Source organism: Schistocerca gregaria, chromosome 5, assembly GCF_023897955.1.
Source record: "Schistocerca gregaria isolate iqSchGreg1 chromosome 5, iqSchGreg1.2, whole genome shotgun sequence".
Classification (NCBI taxonomy): Eukaryota; Metazoa; Arthropoda; class Insecta; order Orthoptera; family Acrididae; genus Schistocerca; species Schistocerca gregaria.
Window position 1 is genome coordinate 145,759,523 of NC_064924.1, and position 23,932 is coordinate 145,783,454.

The following is a 23,932-nucleotide window of genomic DNA, read 5'->3' on the forward strand; positions in this document are numbered from 1 at the left end:
GCCAACCTACACAAAATCCTCGTCTGCCCTATTCCACTCCTGCTCCAAAGCCTTTGCCCCATGACTTGTATCCATGTATCTTTGTCTTGAATATAAGAACTGTCTGATGCATGCTACCAATATCACCATCTCCAGTCCTGTCACAGACACATACTGTCCCATACAGCGCAGGGCTACCCCTAGAAGCAGCCATGTAATCTACCAACTTACCTGCAACAACTGCGCAGCATTTTATGAGGCATGTTCAGAAAATAAGTGTACTGTGACCATAATGTTAATTAGCTACATTGAGTGGTAGAGAGGGGATATCCTGACCAGAGCGAGCATTGCGGAAACATGTAGAACCTAACTCACCTTGTAGTGTCCAGTTCCATGCAAGATGTCGGTAAGAAATCCTGGTAAGTGCGAGCCACATGCTGTGACCTGCCTCCTACTCAAGGAAGGAATAAGACCTATCAAAATTTTTCGGAAATCAAAATGATTTACAGCGAAGGTTTTATGAATGGAATGTGTGTGTTTAAGTGTTGTAGGGAGTTTAGTGGGGACAGAACAAATGTTTATATGAACAGGGGAGCCAATGGCCTTCCATTTTAACTGATGAGTTGGTGCAAAAAATCTAGGAAACTGTTGGTGAAGACTGCCAGTTGACAGTGGATGAAATTTCTGCAATGTTTCCACAACTCTCCAGAATGTTCATATACAAAACGCTCGTAGAAATGCTGGGATACTGGAAACTGTGTGCAAGATGGTTCCCAAAACAGCTGACAGAGCAGCATAAGACAAACCAAGTCACTTTCTAGAGTGACTTGAATTGGAAAGTGAGGACTTTCAGAGCTCTATTGTGGGTAGAGATGAAACACGGGTGGCTCACTACACACCTGAGACAAAAAGACAGGTAACACAGTGGTGTCACACCAATTCCCCATGGATCGAAAAATCCAAAGCCACAACTGTGGGCAAAAACATCATGGACACAATGCTTTGGGACAGAAGAGGCATCATTTTGGTCAAATTTCTGCCTCTGGAGGAGACTATCAATGCATGACAATGTCAAGAGACCCAAAAAACTCAAAGGAGCATTTAAAACAAAGGGAGAAGAATGCCGACCAGTGGAGCGTTCTTTTAGGATAACAGCACCAATCCTCACACAGCCTTAGCCACAAAGGCTCTCTTAGACTCATTTAGTTGGGATGTTTTGAACTGCCCTCTGTACTCTTCTCTGTTCTCACTCCAACCTCTCTTATGTCTTCTGTCTCCCCCTCCCCCCCCTCCCACCCCTCCTTCCCCCAGTGCACCTGCATAGATCTTTTCTTTTCCCTTCTCTACCTCTTCCCCCCCTCAGCAAAGCCTCCTAATGCTGCAACTAGCAGCCCACCATCCTGCCTCACTAACCTTGTCCATACCCATAGGCACCACTACAGTGTTTTACCCCACACCCACACTGCTGCCCATATGCCTTTTCTGCACCACCACTACCCACATTAGCTGAGATTGCCACTCATTGCAGTTGGGCTTCAGTGCCCAGAGATGGCAGTGGTGATGTATATGTGCAAGTTGTGCATGTGTAAATGTGATGAATGACTATGTCCAATTGATTAGTCTACTTTTAAATTGTTTGTCTGCTGATTAACAGACCGTCTATGCGGTGAATAGCAATTTGTTCTTATTCACGTTGATATCCCTAGTTTAAGAAAAGTGAGCCCCATAATATATAGTTTATCTGACTGAGATGATCAAATAGCATCAACGAAGCATCTCCATCAGTCAGGTTTCGCTCAGAAAGGAAAATTTCCACAGAATTGTAAATGCTGAATCAGTTACATTATTAAGAGAGAATATACTGCATGAAAACTGGATGAAGTTTACCTAGGAGACCCATTACATGATAAATTTAACTCCTTCCTAAAAATATTCTTACAGCATTACAAATCCAGTTTTCCTTTACAAGGGGCCAGGGACATTCACAGTGGAAACTGAGAAAATGGATGGCTAACGTTAGAGATCATAATCTCATGGTCTAGGAAGAGAGAACTTAATTTAATAAAAAGGACTAGCTCTAATCAAGACTTTCAGACGTACTACAAGCGATATTGTAAAATTCTATCACCAAAAAGGCATGTGCTATGGACAAAAGATTCAAAATTCCAAGGACAGTTTAGCAAATTCAGCAACAAAAATGGTACTGAATTCCCAGATGAATAGTGGCAGTGAGATAGATGATATGAAGTTCAAATCATTGACTACTGGCTACTAAATTCAGTAAATGATTTCTAAATGTGGCTCAAAACAAAAAATGGTCCTTTGCAAGCATATCCAATAAAACTTACTTAGACAGGCAATGCTAATTCCACCACTGGACAGCAGTTTTTCCAAGCATCTGTTAGAGAGATATTTTAAATATCACTGGGTGACTAAAAAGTAGTCCGCAACTCATGGTCATGCAGTAGCGCTCTCGCTTCCCATGCCCGGGTTCGATTCCCGGCGGGGTCAAGGATTTTCTATGCCTCGTGATGACTGAGTGTTGAGTGATGTCCTTAGGTTAGTTAGGTTTAAGTATTTCTAGAGCCATTTGGACCATTTTTGAACTAAAAAGTAGTAACTCTTTTGACTATCATGGTAGCTCAGCCACAGTGCTAAAATTTTGTGCTGGAAACTAAATTACAAATCAAAATAACTTCTATGTACAGAGTAATTATAATTAAAGTTAAATTTTCAAAACTCTATAGAAATAACACCATTGGTCATAATGATGTCAAATTGCAAATGAATATTATTGGAGAAGGGGGAAAACGTATGGCAGAAAAAAATAGTGTGAAAATTGATCAATAGATGGCCCTGTATGTGTCAGAATATGTAGTCGAAAACGCCTGTCATGCGCACGACCCATTGAAGTTGGTATAAACACGCTGGATATACGGCTTTTCCTCCTTCCGTGTATGCTACCTCCGCCATGATTGTCTCAATGCAGGATCGCACTCTGCTTGTAAAGCTGTAGTACAAGAAAGATGACTGTGCACACGTCGCTCTGCAGAAGTTCTGGACACTTAAGGGTTTGAAAAAAAGCGTGGGCCTGATGACTGCTGTGGGTTTGGGGAAAAAGATTTCAAAATTCGAAAAAAAAGAAGGTTCTTTTTGTGTGCAACCTGGTAGAGGGAGGAAACGAATTGATTCTACATCAGTGGAAGCAGTGGCCACAGCAATGCAGGAGGAGACGAGTGGTAATGTGCAAATGTGTAGTGCACGGAGAATTGCCCGACTATTCGGCATACCCGTGAGCACAGTTCATCAAATCCTACCGAACATCCTTCTTTGCTATCCATTCAAAATTACCCATGTGCATGAGTTACTTCCTGTTCACCCACCAGCATGAGAGAACTTAGCTTTAGAATTTCTTGCTCGCATGGAAGTGGACAACTATTGACTGTGGAAGATTTTGTGGACAGACGACCCATGTCCATCTGACAGGATATGTAAATACACGGGTACCACTTCATCCTGAAAAGGTCACTGTGTGACGCAGGTTTATGTCATCATTTTTTCGTGGAAAGAAGGATTGTCCGTATGCTTCTGTGTGGGCTCTAATCTCTCTGATTTTATCCTCATGGTCTCTTCATGAGATATACGTAGGTGGGAGCAATATACTGCTTGACTCTTCGGTGAAGGTATGTTCTTGAAACTTTAACAAAAGCCCGTACCGAGCTACTGAGCATCCCTCCTACAGAGTCTTCCACTGGAGTTTATCTATCATCTCTGTAACGCTTTCACGATTACTAAATGATCCTGTAACGAAGCGTGCTGCTCTCCGTTGGATCTTCTCTATCTCTTCTATCAACCCTATCTGGTACGGATCCCACACTGTTGAGCAGTATTCAAGCAGTGGGCGAACAAGCGTACTGTAACCTACTTCCTTTGTTTTCGGATTGCATTTCCTTAGGATTCTTCCAATGAATCTCAGTCTGGCATCTGCTTTACCGACGATCAACTTTATATGATCATTCCATTTTAAATCACTCCTAATGCCTACTCCCAGATAATTTATGGAATTAACTGCTTCCAGTTGCTGACCAGCTATTCTGTAGCTAAATGATAAGGGATCTATCTTTCTATGTATTCGCAGCACATTACACTTGTCTACATTGAGATTCAATTGCCATTCCCTGCACCATGCATCAATTCGCTGCAGATCCTCCTGCATTTCAGTACAATTTTTCATTGTTGCAACCTCTCGGTACACCACAGCATCATCTGCAAAAAGCCTCAGTGAACTTCCGATGTCATCCACCAGCTCATTTATGTATATTGTGAATAGCAACGGTCCTATGACACTCCCCTGCGGCACACCTGAAATCACTCTTACTTCGGAAGACTTCTCTCCATTCAGAATGACTTGCTGCGATCTGTTATCTAGGAACTCCTCAATCCAATCACACAATTGGTCTGATAGTCTGTATGCTCTTACTTTGTTCATTAAATGACTGTGGGGAACTGTGTCAAACGCCTTGCGGAAGTCAAGAAACACAGCATCTACCTGTGAACCCGTGTCTATGGCCCTCTGAGTCTCGTGGATGAATAGCGCGAGCTGGGTTTCACATGACTGTCTTTTTCGAAACCCATGCTGATTCCTACAGAGTAGATTTCTAGTCTCCAGAAAAGTTATTATACTCGAACATAATACGTGTTCCAAAATTCTACAACTGATCGACGTTAGAGATATAGGTCTATATTTCTGCACATCTGTTCGACGTCCCTTCTTGAAAATGGGGATGACCTGGGCCCTTTTCCAATCCTTTGGAACGCTTCGCTCTTCTAGAGACTTACGGTACACTGCTGCAAGAAGGGGGCAAGTTCCTTCGCGTACTCTGTGTAAAAGGATGCGACTACTCCCTATGTGATCCATACTTTGTAGCTGTTACTCCTCAATGGCTTTTCCATATGTCTTTTGAGAGGAAAGGCAATTTTAAAGTAATGGGACAAAACATCAACAAATAATTTTGTTTACTTATCACAGTCATTCTCACAATGAACATTTTCTTAAATCTCATAATTCAGCAGGTACTTATTTAACATTTGACATTAAACTGTTGGTATGTCTTCTGTACATGAGTTTGGATTTGTTTACACCCAGTTCTGTAAGTAAGAGACCCTTGTACTGTAAAACCCTATTGGGCAACTTTTGTAAACTGAGTGCCAGTGTAGAAACAGTTTTCATAAATATAACACTGACTGAACTGCAGGATTTGAGTGTTACTCTCTTAGGCATGTTGCCTATGTTGAGACAGGGACAAAGAATGTACTCAGTAGATTACTCACATCAGTTCATCCATGTGATTCAATCACAAAGTTTATATTAAAATCACCACACAATATAAATCTATTGCATTTGGTCAGGAAAAGGTCCACAACTTGACCCAATTTATTTTGAAATACTTGAATGTTACCATCTGTTTTTGTGGTGTAATCTCAAGAACAAGAAGCTCACAATGTTTCTCAACATTTAGGCTGTTTGTTTTCAGTGCACAGAATTGGGTATCTCCTCTACCTAACATCATACAGCAACCATCTCTTTTGGAAGTTCTGAAATACTATGAGACAGTATTATAATTTGTAATATTGGTTACTGTTTGTTATCACCCTTTAGCCAGTGTCCTGTAAGTTACCATATATTACATCTAGATTATTGAGTTCATTTAAATAGTGCATCAGATTTCCAAGAGCTTATTCCTGATGCATCGTACTTTCTGATAGATAACACAGATTGCTGTGACACTTGTCATGCATGTAAATTTTGGAATAGTTACGTTTTTAATAAGAGGTCAAGATACCAGCCAATATGAAAGTTTTTGTGTTTCTCCATGAAAAAAAGGGTACAAATTATAGGCATAAAATTGAAAAGTAGAATGAATGTCTATTGACCGTACAATTTAGTTAGTGCACTGAAAATGAATATCTTGAGTCTCCATGTAGGATAATGAGTCTTTACAGTTAGAGTTTTAAGGTTTTGTGATCTGTCCAGCTTGTTTCCAAAAATTGTTCTTAATGTGTTAACTGGGTGACTGACTCTTGACTTTTTTTTTGTCTCCTCTCATGCACCTGACTCATTAATGAAAAGAACTGCAGTACACTGCTTGCAGTCTGCACTGATGACACAGATAAGCAGTATGCACTGATAACATAGATAGCCTCAGAAATGAAAAACTGTCTAATACAATGTGTATTAGAAACTGACTGAGTTAAACCCTTGCACAAAAAGGGGAAATAAGCTCAGAAATACAAACCTATTGCTGTAATCTCAAGAATAAGCAAATTGATTGAGAAAAGAAGGCCCGCGGAGTAGACAACATTCCATTAGAACTACTGACAACCTTTGGAGAGCCAGTCCTGACAAAACTCTACCATCCGGTGAGCAAGATGTATGAGACAGGCGAAATATCCTCAGACTTCAAGAAGAATATAATAATCCCAATCCCAAAGAATGCAGGTGTTGACAGATGTGAAAATTACCGAACTATCAGTTTAATAAGTCACAGCTGCAAAATACTAACGCGAATTATTTACAGACGATTGGAAAAACTGACAGAAGCGGACCACGGGGAAGATCAGTTTGGATTCTGCAGAAATGTTGGAACACGTGAGGCGATACTGACCCTACGACTTATCTTAGAAGAAAGATTAAGGACAGGCAAACCTACATTTCTAGCATTTGTAGACTTAGAGAAAGCTTTTGACAATGTTGATTGGAATACTCTCTCTCAAATTCTGAAGATGGCAGGAATAAACTACAGAGAGCGAAAGGCTATTTACAATTTGTACACAAAGCAGATGGCAGTTATAAGAGTCGAGGGGCATGAAAGGGAAGCAGTGGTTGGGAAGGGAGTGAGACAGGGTTGTAGCCTATCCCCGATGTTATTCAATCTGTATATTGAGCTAGCAGTTAAGGAAACAAAAGAAAAATTCGGAGTAGGTATTAAAATCCATGGAGAAGAAATAAAAACTTTGAGGTTCGCCGATGACATTGTAATTCTGTCAGAGACAGCAAAGGACTTGGAAGAGCAGTTGAACGGAATGGATAGTGCCTTGAAAGGAGGATATAAGATGAACATCAACAAAAGCAAAACGAGGATAATCGAATGTAGTCGAATTAAGTCGGGTGATGCTGAGGGAATTAGATTAGGAAATGAGACACTTAAAGTAGTAAAGGAGTTTTGCTATGTGGGGAGCAAAATAACTGATGATGGTCAAAGTAGAGAGGATATAAAATGTAGACTGGCAATGGCAAGGAAAGCATTTCTTAAGAAGAGAAATTTGCTAACATCGAGTATTGATTTAAGTGTCAGGAAGTCGTTTCTCAAAGTATTTGTATGGAGTGTAGCCATGTATGGAAGTGAAACATGCACGATAAATAGCTTTGACAAGAAGAGAATAGAAGCTTTCGAAATGTGGTGCTACAGAAGAATGCTGAAGATTAGATGGGTTGATCACATAACTAATGAGGAGGTATTGAATAGAATTGGGGAGAAGAGGAGCTTGTGGCACAACTTGACTAGAAGAAGGGATAGGTTGGTAGGACATGTCCTAAGACATCGAGGGATCACCTATTTAGTATTGGAGGGCAGCGTGGAGGGTAAAAATCGTAGAGGGACACCAAGAGATGAATACACTAAACAGATTCAGAAGGATGTAGGTTGCAGTAGGTACTGGGAGATGAAGAAGCTTGCACAGGATAGAGTAACATGGAGAGCTGCATCAAACTAGTCTCAGGGCTGAAGACCACAACAACAACAAGGTTATTACATGAACTGTAAGTTTTACTTAAGTGGAATAGAGTCCACGTTCTGTGGTACAAGCTAATCAGTAATAGCCCTCTTGCAAACAATATTGGTGATCTCCTATTACAAAATTTAGCCCCACTGCTAGTCTTGATCTGGTCATTATGCATGGTTGTAGCCTGAGCGAGTCAGTGAGTGAGCTCGCACTGCAACTAACTGACAGACGCCAAACTGGAATGTGAGTTGGTGAGCAAGTCCGGTCAGCGACGGCGGCCTAAGTACTTGCAGTGGAGAGGGCGTTGGCAGTGTGTTGCTTGTGAGTCTCTCTCTGGCCTGTCTCATGACAGGTGCGCTTGGTCGAGTGCCTACTATTGATCTTCGTGCCACATCTTTGCCAGCACAAAACCCAGATGTCAAGTAGCAATTTTTCATAATTTGCTACCAAATGATCATAAGATGTTGACAGGAGATAGCTTTAAAAATCTACTAAAGGATGGGTTATTCATAGATGCCCTTATAACTTGGACTGAATAATGATTTAAGTAACAATCAGACCAATTATATACTATGGGATTGATGATTGTCCTACTGTTTGCGTTATTTAATAGTAGAATATTGTAAGAAATAATGTTGTAATTTGAACTTGAATCAACATTATCCATGTGCCTAAAATTACGTATTATGAGCAGAAAAAAATGAATTTGAAAAACAATGTAAACAACGTTTTTCTTATGAGAACTGCTCTGCATTTTGATCGACTTTCCTGTATTATTTATAATGAACAATGTCTGTATATTGTGAAGGCCAACTTAGCATTAAATGACCTTTTCTAAGCTTGCTTAATTTTCCTTGCACATGAGCCATAATAACATTGCACATGTAATTATTGCCAAGGCCATTGAGCTGAAGTGAAATCTTCCTCAAATGTTATTTGAATCAACAATACAATCATTTCTGAATACTTTGCAGATTTCTGAGAATTAATTATTTTCAATTTTTACTTGTTGCCTTGCACAAGACTCATTCACTAAGTCATAAATAACAATGAGCTATGTTAGTGTATTTAACATTTGTACATGTACTAACACGTAATTTCAGGTCTACAGAGCATTTTCTGTCTCACTTTTGTAGACATCATTTGCGCCAGCTGTTACTATGAAAATGTCAGTTATTTAACAATCCACTTTAGTGGACTCAACATATTCATAACTTCAGACAAACAGCACCAGGTTTCACAAAACCAAATCCTCTCAGATTGTATTTCACATTTAGCCAGGAAGCAATAATATGGCAGTGATTGCCACCTACCATGATCACTTTTCTAATTACACTGTCATCTCAAGAAGAAAATGTATTTAAAAAAAAAAATGTGGAATACTGTGGCATCATTCACGCAGTTGAGTACTGCTTTGTAGCAAATACTTCGATGCACAGAACCTTGAAAATGAAATGAAAGAGCAGACTGTAGGTATACAGTGGATGGGTTGTGCATACAGTGGGTCCATAATCAGACATCTATGTGATGTTAAAGATTCCTCATCATTGTAGCCACCAGCCATCTGAGATCCACTATTGGATTAAGGCTGCTGTTAGACTATTCCATCCGCGATGGTCTTCTCTTTGCACCCATGTTTCGTTAATTAGTCATCTAGGTCAATCCCTTCAAATTCAACACAGAACTGTCAATATCCATTGTATTAAAGGACAACATTCAATATGGCACAGTGTACATGTCTTAGAAGAGCAGACAGTTGACACATGTGCCTGCAGTATTGGATGACCGAACATATCATGATGCTGCACAAAGTTTTAAGTAATACTGAATGTATGTACTTTGATTTAATAATTGTCAGTTCAGAAAATATCTTGGTTCTAGGCTGAAGCTTTTGCACTAAATAAATGTGAATAAACGCATTAAATAAAATGATTTTAAAAATTAAGATTAATGAACACAAACCACTGAGACATTCCTGCAATACATAACTAATAGAGTTCTTTGAAAATAATTTGAGGGAGACAAACACAAAATTTTACTCAAGTTTGCAACATCTTATTCACTATTGTTGTCATCAATCCAAAGACTGGTTTCATGCAGATCTCCCTGTTAGTCTATCCTGTGCAAACCTTTTCATCTCTGCAGAACTACTGCAACCTTCATTCATTTGAACCTGCTTAATGTGGTCAAGCCTTGGTCTCTTCCAGCAACTTTTACCCTTCACACTTCTCATCAGTTACCAGTTAGAAAATTTTTTCATGCCTCAGAATGTATCGTACCGACCGGTCCCTTCTCTTAGTCAAGTTGTACCACATACCTCTTTATCTCCCTAACTCAATTCAGTACCACCTCATCAGTTATCCAATCCATCCTTTCTATAATTCTTCTATAGCACCTCATTTTAAAAGCTTATATCTTCTTTTTATCTGAACGGATTATTGTCCTTGTTTCATTTCCCTGCTAGGTTACACCCCAGATAAATAATTTCAGAAAATTGATTTCATTGCTAAATAATTCATCTTTTTCAGAAAAGCTTTTCTGCTCTTTGTTTAATCTATATTTTAGCCACATGAAGTTATTTTTCTGCTCTTATAGCAAAACTCATCTATTACTTATCACGTCTCATTTCTTCACCTAATTCTCTCAGCATCTATATTCCACTGGCCTTGTTTTACTTTAACTCATATTCATCTTGTAAGTGGCAGTCAAATTTAAATGGGACAGACAGAAAACAGTAAGTAAATTGTTTATTATTTCAAAAATAATTGTCATAACTGTTAATAGATTTATTCAACATTGAGACGAGACAAGACAATCAGTGCCTTCATGGAAAAATGTTTGCTGTTTGCCTATTGAACCATGATTGTACCCAAGCATGCACATCATCATCTGAAGCACATCAACGCCTACAAATGTCTTTCTTCAGAGCTCCAAAAATATGGAAATCACACAGGGAGAGATTGGGACTGTATCAAGAATGTGTAAGGGCTTCCCAGCGAAACTTCTGCACTGTACCGAAAACAACCTTGGCAACATGTGGGCAGGCCCAGGGTTGTTTCAATAATGCTGCATAAATTTCACTGGAAAGCCCTTACACATCCTCCAAACAGCCCCAATCTCTCCCCATGTGATTTTCATACATATGGAGACCCCAAAGAAATACACACATAACCGCTGATTAGCTTCAGAAGAAGTGGTACACAGCTGGGTACAATCATGTAGGCAACTGCACACATTTTTCCACGAAGCCATTGACCATCTTATCTCACAGTGGAATAATAGTTATGGTGATTACTTTTGAGACAATGAACAATTTCCTTTCTTTTTTTCAACGTTTGACTACATTTACATAATCTCTTTTCAGGATACCATCCATTCTGTTAAACTGCTCCTCCTTTACCATCTCTGACAAAATTGCGGTATCATTGGCAAATGTCAAAGCTTTTAATTCTTCTCACCAAATTTTAATGCCTTTTCCAAATTTCTCCTTGGTTTCCTTTAATGCTCACTCACTGTACAGACTGAATAACATCAGGGATAGACTGCAAATCTGACTCACCCCTTTCTCAACAAATGTTCCTATTTCATGTCCTTCACCTCATATAACTGAAATCTGGTTTCTGTATAAGTTGTAGATAAAATATTTCTCCCTGTGTTTTATCCCTGCTACCTCCAGCATTAACAAAGAATACTTTTTAATGATAATTTATTTACAGAGGCATTAGTTGTTTTCGTACTACTGTAAATATATATCTGAACAGAAAGATTCTACTCTGCGAAAGAGTTGGTGATTTTCTACATATGCTATTGGAAATATATTTATCTACCTCAGCAATTAATTGTGTTTATTTACTTTTGTTATTTTTTCTTTACACACACACAGGATATCCCATTGATCTTGACCACCCCCAAATAACTGTTTGTCCAGATGCAAATTACAAAATGTTTCAAGCAAATGTTCTTTAGCCGTCATGGGGACATCAATCAGCATGATTGCCTTCATTGTAGCTTTGTTTTTTCACAAAGATATGAACAGCGGCACGACTTTTTTAAATGGCACCCTGTATTTTTTATTCGGTAATTCATTTCCTCTCCTGAAGAGCTATTCAAAAATTTAACACAGTGTACAATTCACTGAAACACAGGTAAAATGCACACCCCTCATTCTGTTAACCATCGTCAGTTGAAGAGTTGTGCGAGTAGAATGTATACCAACGAAGAGAAGGTAGACATGCTACTCAACTAGGGGGAATGTAAGTTAGCAGAACAGTAATTGCAACACTGTTTTCTTATGTACGGGTACATTTAGCACAGTAGTTTAGTCCTTTTAAATACTGTTGTGTAGAGTAGTGATACAGTAAAGGCTGTCCTTCCTACAAACTGCAATTATGTAACATTTCTTTTATTGTTGATGTTGAAAGTAGGCAAAATGCTCGGAACTGTACACAGAGCAATATCCTGACAAGAACCCACCTTTGACTTGTTGCGACGCTTCAGGAAATGTGAAGTTTCAACCCACGAGAATGCAATCGTCATAGCACTCGCACAGACGAAGCTGATGAAGTTGTTGTTCTCACTTCCGTTGCTATGAATCCACATGTGAGCACACAACAGCTTGAACATGAGATTGGCATTCCTAAAACCAGTGTACATTGTACTCTTACACATCACCAGTTCCATCCTTACCATGTACAACAACATCAAGAGTTACATGGGAATGATTTCCCAAATTGTGTACAGTTCTGTCAGTGGGCACAGCAGCAAATTCTCACCAACCCAAATTACTTCTCCAGTTTCTATTTACTTATGAATGTTCCTTCTCAAACAAAGGACAGGTAAATACAAGGAACATGCATTATTGGTCCAGTGACAACCCACGATGGCTTAGACAGGTGGAACATCAGCATCAATGGAGAGTTAACGTCTGATGTGGGATGCTTGGTACTACAATTATTGGCCCTTATTTCATCAATGGCAGTCTAAACGGCACAGCATATGCCAACTTCCTGAGATGAATTCTTCCTCCTCTTCTGGATGAAGTGTCGCTAAGAACCAGAATGCTTATGTGGTAACACGATGGATGTCCAGCACATAATGCCTTGCGTGCACATCATGTTCTGAACCGCAGGTATCCTGCCAAATTTATTGGTTGAGGAGGAACAGTTACTTGGTCTGCTAGGTCTCCTGATATAAATCCTCTGGATTTTTTTCTTTGAGGATGCATTAAAGACATTGTCTATCACTATATTCCAAGACATTGTCTATCACTATATTCCAACAATTCCAGAGGGCATGCAGGAATGTATTGTGCTTGCTTGTAATTCTCTTCAGCAAGCAACACTGGAAGCTGTTAATCAGTCTTTCATTCAACGAGTGCACCAGTATATTAGTATCAAGGGTCACCACTTTGAGAACCTTTGAATGTTCTACTCCTGGGCAATGGTACAGGCGAGTCAAAGTCAATTTTGTGTTATGTTTTTACTTGATTTTCATTTGTTTTCTGACAACTCCAGCAAGTGGACGAGTTTTCGCTCGCAGGCTCAGAGTCAATGTTGTGTTATGTAATTAATAACGTTGTGTTTCAGTGAATTGTACATTGTGATACATTTTTGAATAGGTCTTTAGAAGAGGAAATGAATTACTGAATATTAAATACAGGGCGTCATTTAAAAAAGTCATACCACTGTTCATATCTTTGTAAAAAACAAAGCTACAGTGAATGCAATCATGTCCTCCTGAAGCTAAAGAACATTTGCTTGAAACATTTTGCAATTTGCATCTGGACATTATATATATACGGAATATTAACAGAGAAGGGGGAAACGTATGGCAGAAGGAAAATAAATAGTTATAAAATGTAGCAATAGATGGCACTGTAAGCATCACAATTTAATAATGGTATACTGAATCATATAACAATGTCTAAGGGGTAAACAAGCTGTACTACTCAGTGTGCATGGGTGTACAGGTGTGATACTGTTAGTTACGTAAGCCCATCAACCAAGGCAAGGTCATATCACATCGGATGGAAAAAATCGGTTTTTAATTGTGCTGATGCCAAAAACCACATAAAAAGCATCAACCACATCTGTTTTTAACTGCTCTGAGGCCAAAAACTGCATAAAAAGCATCAATCAAAGTAAAATCCGTGTGACTGGCCCAAAACATGTTCAATACACTGTCCACCATGTTCTGCTACAAGTTGAAATCGAGAAACAGCATGTTTCACAACTGACTGAAATGTTTCCGGGATCACGTTCAGACTGTGTTGCGCAATGTGTAGCTTCAATGCAGCTAAGTTTGCAATCAGAACTCAGAACACAACATTTTTCATACAGCTCCATTGCCAGAAGTCACAGAGATTAAGATCAGGTGATCAGGACAGCCAGGCTGGAGGGAAATGGCAGCTGATATTCTAGCATTTCCAAAATGGCACTTAACTGGATTTGCAACGTGCGGAGGTGTGCCATCTCGCATAAAAATGATGCCATTCACACTGTTGGGAGACCTGGAATGACGTGGTGCTTAAAAAGACTCTCAAAGTTCTTACCTGTGACGTTACAGGTATTGTAGCTTGTACTGCAACTTTTTGTTAAAAAGACTGTGCCTAACACCTATAGCTCAAAGACTGGACTCATTTCTATGAAAAAAATATACATATGTCTTATGACCTGCCCCTTGAGTGTTACTGCCTTCTGTTGCCAATTTATAGAATTATTTTGAAAGAAACATTAGCTGCTGTTTTGAATGGCTGAGCCAATAGGACCACACTGACAATTTTGTTTTGTGTACTATTTAGATTTTGCATTTGGCTGTATTTCTGCTACAAATATATCTTGTTTGTTGAGTGAGCAAGAAATTCTGGAAGCTCAAGAACAAGAAATCTCTCTATAACTTGCCTCACACTTTTCTTTGGGAGGAAAATTATATTTTTGTATCATTATTCTGAAATTTGTAATCTAGTAAAGAAGTAAAGTAAATATGAAAAACAAATCTTGAAGCTAGGCCCTTTTTTTTTAGTATTATTCTTGGAGATTCACCAGTTACATACATGCCAGTAACTTTAAATAATGGCATAAATGGCTGGTTCCCTAGGACCTCCAAAGTGGCAACAGATTTTTTAAAAAATATATTAATACAAGTATAATACAAAAGGCTCTGGAAGAAAAGGAATCAGAGATTTACAACAGGGAAAGCTTCCACAGGTTTCCAGCACGGCATTACACCCCAGGACAAAATCACGGACAGAAGAGTGAAGTAGGTTCCAAAATATGACAATAAAAGAATACTGGACAAGGAAAAAGACAAAATGAAACAAAAGTTGACCCAAATTAATGGTGTCCTCAGATGTCCAAAATGAAAATAAGAAGAAGACAAGCATAGAAAACACTGATTATTGTTTCTCTGAATATTAAACTTTTAATAATTTTTTAAAACAATGTCAACTATATAAAATACTGGTTATGTTTATCATAATACTGTTTTACAAAAATATAAGATCTGGTGGATGTTACTGTGCTAAACATAAACAAGAAAAACAATGCATTTTAAAAAACAATAAACATTTTCAAAATACATTTTGTGTTTTCCACATAAAAAGATGAGTTTCAAGTTATGACACCTACTATAATAAAATCACAACAGTGTAACATCGCTTTTTAATGATACTGTCATAAAATTTTCATACAAGATCAAAACAAAAACACTTTATACAATGTAGAAAATTCATTTCATTTGAAAAATATGATACAAAATGCAATTTTTCACACATAAAACAGCCTTCAGATCTATAGCATTGTGAATTGTGACACAATTAAATTCTCTTAAAATAGTGTACAGTATTTATGACATAAATATTATTATATTTTATCTTTCACATGCACACCCCTTGCTTGCACACACACACACACACACACACACACACAGAGAGAGAGAGAGTTTATATACAATTAAAATATTGCAAAATGGCATCCATAAATAAATTTGTACAACATCTGTGGCACTTTTGTCAATAATGGGCCTTTTAATATCTTATAAAATTAAACTTGTGTGAGACAGTGAGTGTACATAAACTGAATTAATTTCTGGAACAATATTAATGATGAGATGAACACACTGTAATGCAGGATCAAATTCTGTAGCTGCAACTGCTGCAACGAGATACTGTTTTTCCTTCTCCTAATCTAATTGTTTCCCTCTCCACACTTTCAGTATACGTGTTTGCATCATGTCTTCGCTGAAATAAACAACACTACATTGTATTATTAGTGCAGCAATAACACAAAACAGTGTGACATTATAATTTTATATAGAGTATAAACCACAAAGAACAATTTAATCATTGCTAACACAAGGTTTAAGAATAAAGAAAGAAGACTGTACATATCAAAAGGACCTGAAGATGTAGAAAGATTTCAGATAAAATTGTGTAAAAGTAAAACACAGATTTTGAACTCCCAAACATTTTCAAGGAGAGGTGCAAGCTCTGATAATTAATAGGTTATGAACTGCACATTAAAAGTTAATTAATTGCAGGAACATAGGAAATTAAGCAAATTGAACCAGGGCACAGGTTACTGAGAATTTCATTGGAAGCATTTGGCTGAAACAGGAAAATAAATACAAAAGAAGACAAATAAGTAAATTCAAGAAGTGATATAGTGAAAGCAGCACAGGATTAAATAGACACAGACAAGGCCCCAATAGAAATCCTTGGATACTACTAATCTTGGATGTTAACTAAGAAAGACAAAAGAAATGAAATTTTTAAGGAATATTATAAGATATACCCTCAGATCAAGTACAAAACAATATTACAAGAGAACAATTTATACATACTGTATAAATGAAAAACTGAGCAAAATAGTATAAGATTGAAGTAACATACTGACAAATGAAGAAGACAGATTTGTTGAATAAGTAATTAATTATGAACGAACAGTGAAGACAGAAAGAGCTGTAAAGCATACTCCATTGCAAACAAGAATAAGAAGGTGATGGTGGTGAAAATATAAGAATGCTGCAAATGAAGCAGACAAATGGGAATACATACATATCAAAATTCACATTGACAAGTGGTGTCAAATACCAGAACAGGAATGGCTAGAGGAGAAAAGCAAACCTTCAAAAGCACGTATGACCGGAAGAAACAGATGCCACAAATGCGAAAATTAAAGATACATTTGCAGGAGAGAGAAACATCTACATGAACATTACATATCTGATGACACACCAGTAGGGAAAGAAGAGAAAGCTGACAGACGAAATATGCAAAAGAACTATTCACAGGAAAGAAAAATGAATACAATATTATAGAAAGGAAACATGAAGCAGATGAAGATGAGATGGGAGATATGAGGCCGTTAGGACGATTTGACAGCACACTAAAAAACCTAAGTGAAAACAAGACCCCTGGAATAGATGGCATTCCCTCATAACTATAGAAATATTTGGGAGAGTGAGCCATGACAAAACTATTCCACCTGATGTGTAAGTAATACAACACATAAGAAAAATCCTCCATGCATATATTAATTCCAATTCCAAAGAAGGCAGGTGCTAACAAATGTGAATAGTGTGAAAAGTTAATGTTTTGATTGTTGTTGTTGTTGTTGTCTTCAGTCCTGAGACTGGTTTGATGCAGCTCTCCATGCTACTCTATCCTGTGCAAGCTGCTTCATCTCCCAGTACCTACTGCAACCTACATCCTTCTGAATCTGCTTAGTGTACTCATCTCTCGGTCTCCCTCTACGATTTTTACCCTCCACGCTGCCCTCCAATGCTAAATTTGTGATCCCTTGATGCCTCAAAACATGTCCTACCAACCGATCCCTTCTTCTAGTCAAGTTGTGCCACAAACTTCTCTTCTCCCCAATCCTATTCAATACCTCCTCATTAGTTACGTGATCTATCCACCTTATCTTCAGTATTCTTCTGTAGCACCACATTTCGAAAGCTTCTATTCTCTTCTTGTCCAAACTAGTTATCGTCCATGTTTCACTTCCATACATGGCTACACTCCAAACAAATATTTTCAGAAATGACTTCCTGACACTTAAATCTATATTCGATGTTAACAAATTTCTCTTCTTCAGAAACACTTTCCTTGCCATTGCCAGTCTACATTTTATATCCTCTCTACTTCAACCATCATCAGTTATTTTACTTCCTAAATAGCAAAACTCCTTTACTACTTTAAGTGTCTCATTTCCTAATCTAATTCCCTCAGCATCACCCGATTTAATTTGACTACATTCCATTATCCTCGTTTTGCTTTTGTTAATGTTCATCTTATATCCTCCTTTCAAGACACTGTCCATTCCGTTCAACTGCTCTTCCAAGTCCTTTGCCGTCTCTGACAGAATTACAATGTCATCGGCGAACCTCAAAGTTTTTACTTCGTCTCCATGAATTTTAATACCTACTCCAAATTTTTCTTTTGTTTCCTTTACTGCTTGCTCAATATACAGATTGAATAACATCGGGGAGAGGCTACAACCCTGTCTCACTCCTTTCCCAACTACTGCTTCCCTTTCATGCCCCTCGACTCTTATGACTGCCATCTGGTTTCTGTACAAATTATAAATAGCGTTTCGCTCCCTGTATTTTACCCCTGCCACCTTTAGAATTTGAAAAAGAGTATTCCAGTCAACATTGTCAAAAGCTTTCTCTAAGTCTACAAATGCTAGAAACGTAGGTTTGCCTTTTCTTAATCTTTCTTCTAAGATAAGTCGTAAGGTCAGTATTGCCTCACGTGTTCCAACATTTCGACGGAATCCAAACTGATCCTCCCCGAGGTCTGCATCTACCAGTTTTTCCATTCGTCTGTAAAGAATTCGCGTTAGTATTTTGCAGCCGTGACTTATTAAACTGATAGTTCGGTAATTTTCACATCTGTCAGCACCTGCTTTCTTTGGGATTGGAATTATTATATTCTTCTTGAAGTCTGAGGGTATTTCGCCTGTCTCATACATCTTGCTCACCAGCTGGTAGAGTTTTGTCAGGACTGGTTGTCCCAAGGCCGTCAGTAGTTCTAACGGAATGTTGTCTACTCCGGGGGCCTTGTTTCGACTCAGGTCTTTCAGTGCTCTGTCAAATTCTTCATGCAGTATCGTATCTCCCATTTCGTCTTCATCTACATCCTCTTCCATTTCCATAATATTGTCCTCAAGTACATCGCCCTTGTATAAACCTTCTATATACTCCTTCCACCTTTCTGCCATCCCTTCTTTGCTTAGAACTGGGCTGCCATCTGAGCTCTTGATATTCATACACGTGGTTCTCTTCTCTCCAAAGGTCTCTTTAATTTTCCTGTAGGCAGTATCTATCTTACCCCTAGTGAGATAAGCTTCTACATCCTTACATTTGTCCTCTAGCCATCCCTGTTTAGCCATTTTGCACTTCCTGTCGATCTCATTTTTGAGACGTTTGTATTCCTTTTTGCCTGCTTCATTTACTGCATTTTTATATTTTCTCCTTTCATCAATTAAATTCAATATTTCTTCTGTTACCCAAGGATTTCTAGCAGCCCTCTTCTTTGTACCTACTTTATCCTCTGCTGCCTGCACTACTACATCCCTCAGAGCTACCCATTCTTCTTCTACTGTATTTCTTTCCCCTATTCCTGTCAATTGTTCCCTTATGCTCTCCCTGAAACTCTGTACAACCTCTGGTTCTTTCAGTTTATCCAGGTCCCATCTCCTTAATTTCCCACATTTTTGCAGTTTCTTCAGTTTTAATCTACAGGTCATAACCAAAAGATTGTGGTCAGAGTCCACACCTGCCCCTGGAAATGTCTTACAACTTAAAACCTGGTTCCTAAATCTCTGTCTTACCATTATATAATCTATCTGATACCTTTTAGTATCTCCAGGGTTCTTCCACGTATACAACCTTCTTTCATGATTCTTAAACCAAGTGTTAGCTATGATTAAGTTGTGCTCTGTGCAAAATTCTACTAGGCGGCTTCCTCTTTCATTTCTTAGCCCCAGTCCATATTCACCTACTATGTTTCCTTCTCTCCCTTTTCCTACACTCGAATTCCAGTCACCCATTACTATTAAGTTTTCGTCTCCCTTCACTATCTGAATAATTTCTTTTATTTCATCGTACATTTCTTCAATTTCTTCATCATCTGCAGAGCTAGTTGGCATATAAACTTGTACTACTATAGTAGGTGTGGGCTTCGTATCTATCTTGGCCACAATAATGCGTTCACTTGGCTGTTTGTAGTAGCTTACCCGCATTCCTATTTTCCTATTCATTATTAAACCTACTCCTGCATTACCCCTATTTGATTGTGTGTTTATAACCCTGTAGCCACCTGACCAGAAGTCTTGTTCCTCCTGCCACCGAACTTCACTAATTCCCACTATATCTAACTTTAACCTATCCATTTCCCTTTTTAAATTTTCTAACCTAACTGCCCGATTAAGGGATCTGACATTCCACGCTCCGATCCGTAGAACGCCAGTTTTCTTTCTCCTGATAACGACATCCTCCTGAGTAGTCCCCGCCCGGAGATCTGAATGGGGGACTATTTTACCTCCGGAATATTTTACCCAAGAGGATGCCATCATCATTTAATCATACAGTAAAGCTGCATGTCCTCGGGAAAAATTACGGCTGTTTTGATTAACAACACAAATTATTTATAGAATAATCGAAAGATGGTTCAAAGATGACCTCTTTAAAGAGTAGCTTGGTTTTCGGAGAAATGTAGCAACATGCAGGCAGTGATCTAATGACTTATCTTAAAAGTAAACAGCACCAACTTGACCTCATTTATTATGGAGGAAAAACAAAAAGCACACTTGCAAGAGACCAGCCACCAAAATCCAACCTGTGCAAAGAATGAGGCCATAATTTTCATAGTATGCAGTTAGAACTACAACATAAAAATGTTCAAAGCAACAGTGTATCTGACATCAGCAGACACCAAGTGCTTGAATATTTAAAAGCTAGTCTTTCAGATCATCATATTATCAGAATTTTGACCCAAATTTTCACACAGGATTGATTTCTCGGGTTTATATCTCGCAAGTGCACTTTTTTCCTCTTTAAAATAAGATGTCATGTTTTCTAGATAGAGGACACACTGAAAAAAGACAAACCTACATATAAAGCTTTTGACAAATATGCTCTTTGAATTTCTAAAGGCAGCAGGGATGGATGAAGTGCTTTTGACAATTTGTGTAGAAACCAGGTAAAAGATACAGTGGAAAATGCAGGATGGAATGTAACAATATTATGAGAAGAAAAATTGCTAATCACATTATAGTGGGGATGCTGAGTTGTAGACAGATACAAGATCTGAAGAATGTTAAATGGGAGCATTAGTTGGAAAGGAAGTGGGAATGAATTGTAGCCTATTGCAGATATTATTCAATCTGTAGATTGAACATGCAGTAAAAGAAACTAAAGTGAAATATGGAAATGATGTTGCAGTTCATGAAGAAATAAAAATTTTGAGGTTTGCCAACAACATTATAATTCTGTCATAGACTGCGAAGGACTTGGAGGAGTAGTTGAAAGGAATGTATAGTGTCTTGAAATGAGGTTGTAATATGAACATAAACAAAAGTAAAACAAGGGTAACGTAGTGTAGTCAAATCAGGTAATGCTGAGGTATTTTTATTAGGAAATAATACATTGAACACAGATGAATTTTGCTACTTGGAAAACAAAATAACTGACAGTGGTGGAAGTACAGAGTATATAAAATGCAGACTTGCAATAGCAAGAAAAGCTTTTCTGAAAAAGAAATCAAACAATGGAAAATCTATGATATAACAATGCTAATATGAATTATGATAGGTTTCTACTCACCTCATAGACAAGGCATTAAGTGGCAGACAGGCACATTTAAAAGTAGACTAAGCTACTGGATAAAGTCTTTTGTCACTTCTATATGGTGGGTCACACTCTATCCTAATTAATACTGTTTTATGAAAAAGGCATATTTGAGATTTAATTGTTAGGAAGTATTATCTGGAAGTGCCAATCTAGAGTTTATCCTTGTACGCAAGTGAAATGTAGGTGCTAAATAGTACCAAAACTCCACTCATTCCACTTTCCTTGACTGTCTTATTCTGCCCATGTTGGAAAGTACTGTTCAACAAACCTTGGCCGTTATTCTATTTTAGTCTTTATCAAAATTTCTAACCATAATGTAGGAACATTTTGTGCATCCTATGACAGCAGGTTAATCTAGATTACAAATTTTAATACACAAAGTTTGACTGTCAACTCGTCATTGTGACTTTTCTAACAACATTTTAATCATGGCTCGACATACAGTCCGCTTCATTTGCATTTGTTTTAGGATAGATTAATCAAGAAATGTGTCAAAGCACACCTTGCAAACATTCTATCACTGTGAATGGTAAACTGCACTCAACAACAAAACTGGCAAGTTTTATTTGGGCTCCATGTGCTAATCTTTGAATGCCACTTCCACTAGTAACTTAACTGAAAAATGTAAAGCCTCTTCACAGGCAACAGACAAACACTTCACATATGTAATGTATCAACAAAAATATCCACTTTTTGAAAATATAATGTAATTGGGTAGAGAAAAAATCTACTTGCCAAGCAGTGGCATGAGAACACCCACCCTGTTTGGTAAGTCTCCCTTACCTGGAGTTCTGGGTGGCTTTTCTGAACTCTATCCCTTTTCCTAAACCTCACCTGTTCTTTTCATTCACCCCTCTTCCTTCCCCTTCAACCCTTCTGCCGACAAAGAAGTTACTGGCTCTGAAAGCTTGCATACGTAATACCTTTTTTATCTCTCCAATGTGCTTTTCACTTTTGTTGTGTATTCTTACACTTCTTGTTTCTGAAATAAGTTACACCATAAAAACTCTCTTCACCCCAATTCACTGGATGGAGCTGGATGCAAACAGTCCCCACAGTCCGCAATACTTTCCCACCACTGTCTTTCTTATCTGTGTTTCATCATTGTACTTTTACGATGACTTTCTGCATAACACATTGCTTGTATAACTTATTCTCTACTCTCCCAGAAAAGAATGTGAATTTTACTTTCATAGTGAACAGTCACTTGAGTTCAGCACTGGATACTGCACACTAATCTTTAGTAGCTCATGAGGACCTCAAACCTGAGCTGAAAATGCTCCCTCATGCTCAAGAAAGGTAATGGTGACTGGTACAATGGTTCCAATATTATCCATCATTACTATAGTGAAACAATGTATGTTGATTAATGTTGTAAATTGCTGGCTGAAATATAACAAATACAAGACAGACAGATCATGCCATTATTATCTTTGGAAAGAGCACATTGTAAAGTCTAGAGAAATAGATTTATTTGCTCTTTTAGTGATAGAGGCAAAGTTTTCATGGAGAGAAAACTTAATAAATCACCGAGTCATGAACTGTGATAAAGTGCTTCAATTTCAAAAGTTTAACTTCAAGAGTTTTAAAAGAATTGGGTTTGACACTGAAGGAAATTTTCAACATTTGTGAAGTGTGTCCATGCATCCATTGAACATGCTGAAATCAAACAATGTAAAATCCATGATGGAATGTAACAATATTGTGAAAAGGATGGTTGCAAAAACCCATACAACTGGCGAGACTGGTACGATGCCATACGCAAACATACTGATGGCCTGTGCTCATCAGATTTTACATGAAGTAGTGAGTATGATAATGTTTTTGGCTAATAGGTGTGAGTCCATGTCTTGTGACAAATTCATTTTAGCCAGGAGATCTTTGAGACTATCTGGCTGCCTCAACTTCTTGGCTTTAGATATTTGCCTTGACGTGACTTCTGTAGCACCCCACAGAGGACATGTGTGCCTTATGGTTTGTCACAGATGCAGTCATGGTCCCCCAGTTACATTTAGTTAACTACAGAAAAAGACACTAGCTGCCTAAAAGTATTGAATAATGGTTTGCCACAGGGATCTGTCATTGTTCCTCTCTTGCTTAATCTCTGTTATCCCTCCACACAGTCCAGAAAGTTTCGCTATGCAGACGACTGGACAATAGCTACCCAACACAAAACCTTTGAAAGAACTGACGAAATTCTAACTTCTGATCTATATATCTGCAGCCACTATTTCCACATATGGAGGTTACAACGAATCTCAAATAAAAGAGAAGTTTCATGTTTTCACCTGTCCAATAGATTGGAACACAGAGCCTT

General features: G+C 38.1%; 1 protein-coding gene across 1 annotated transcript in view; it reads right to left on the minus strand.

Moving 5' to 3' along the window:
* Positions 1 to 15,141: 15,141 nt before the first annotated feature.
* LOC126272896 (ras-related protein Rab-43) overlaps positions 15,142 to 23,932 on the minus strand; it is a 50,937-nt gene continuing 42,146 nt past the window's right edge. The window contains exon 5 of the mRNA XM_049976152.1: positions 15,142 to 15,997. Coding sequence (XP_049832109.1) covers positions 15,890 to 15,997 — 108 coding nt within the window. The 3' untranslated portion in view covers positions 15,142 to 15,889. The remainder of the gene's footprint in view (positions 15,998 to 23,932) is intronic.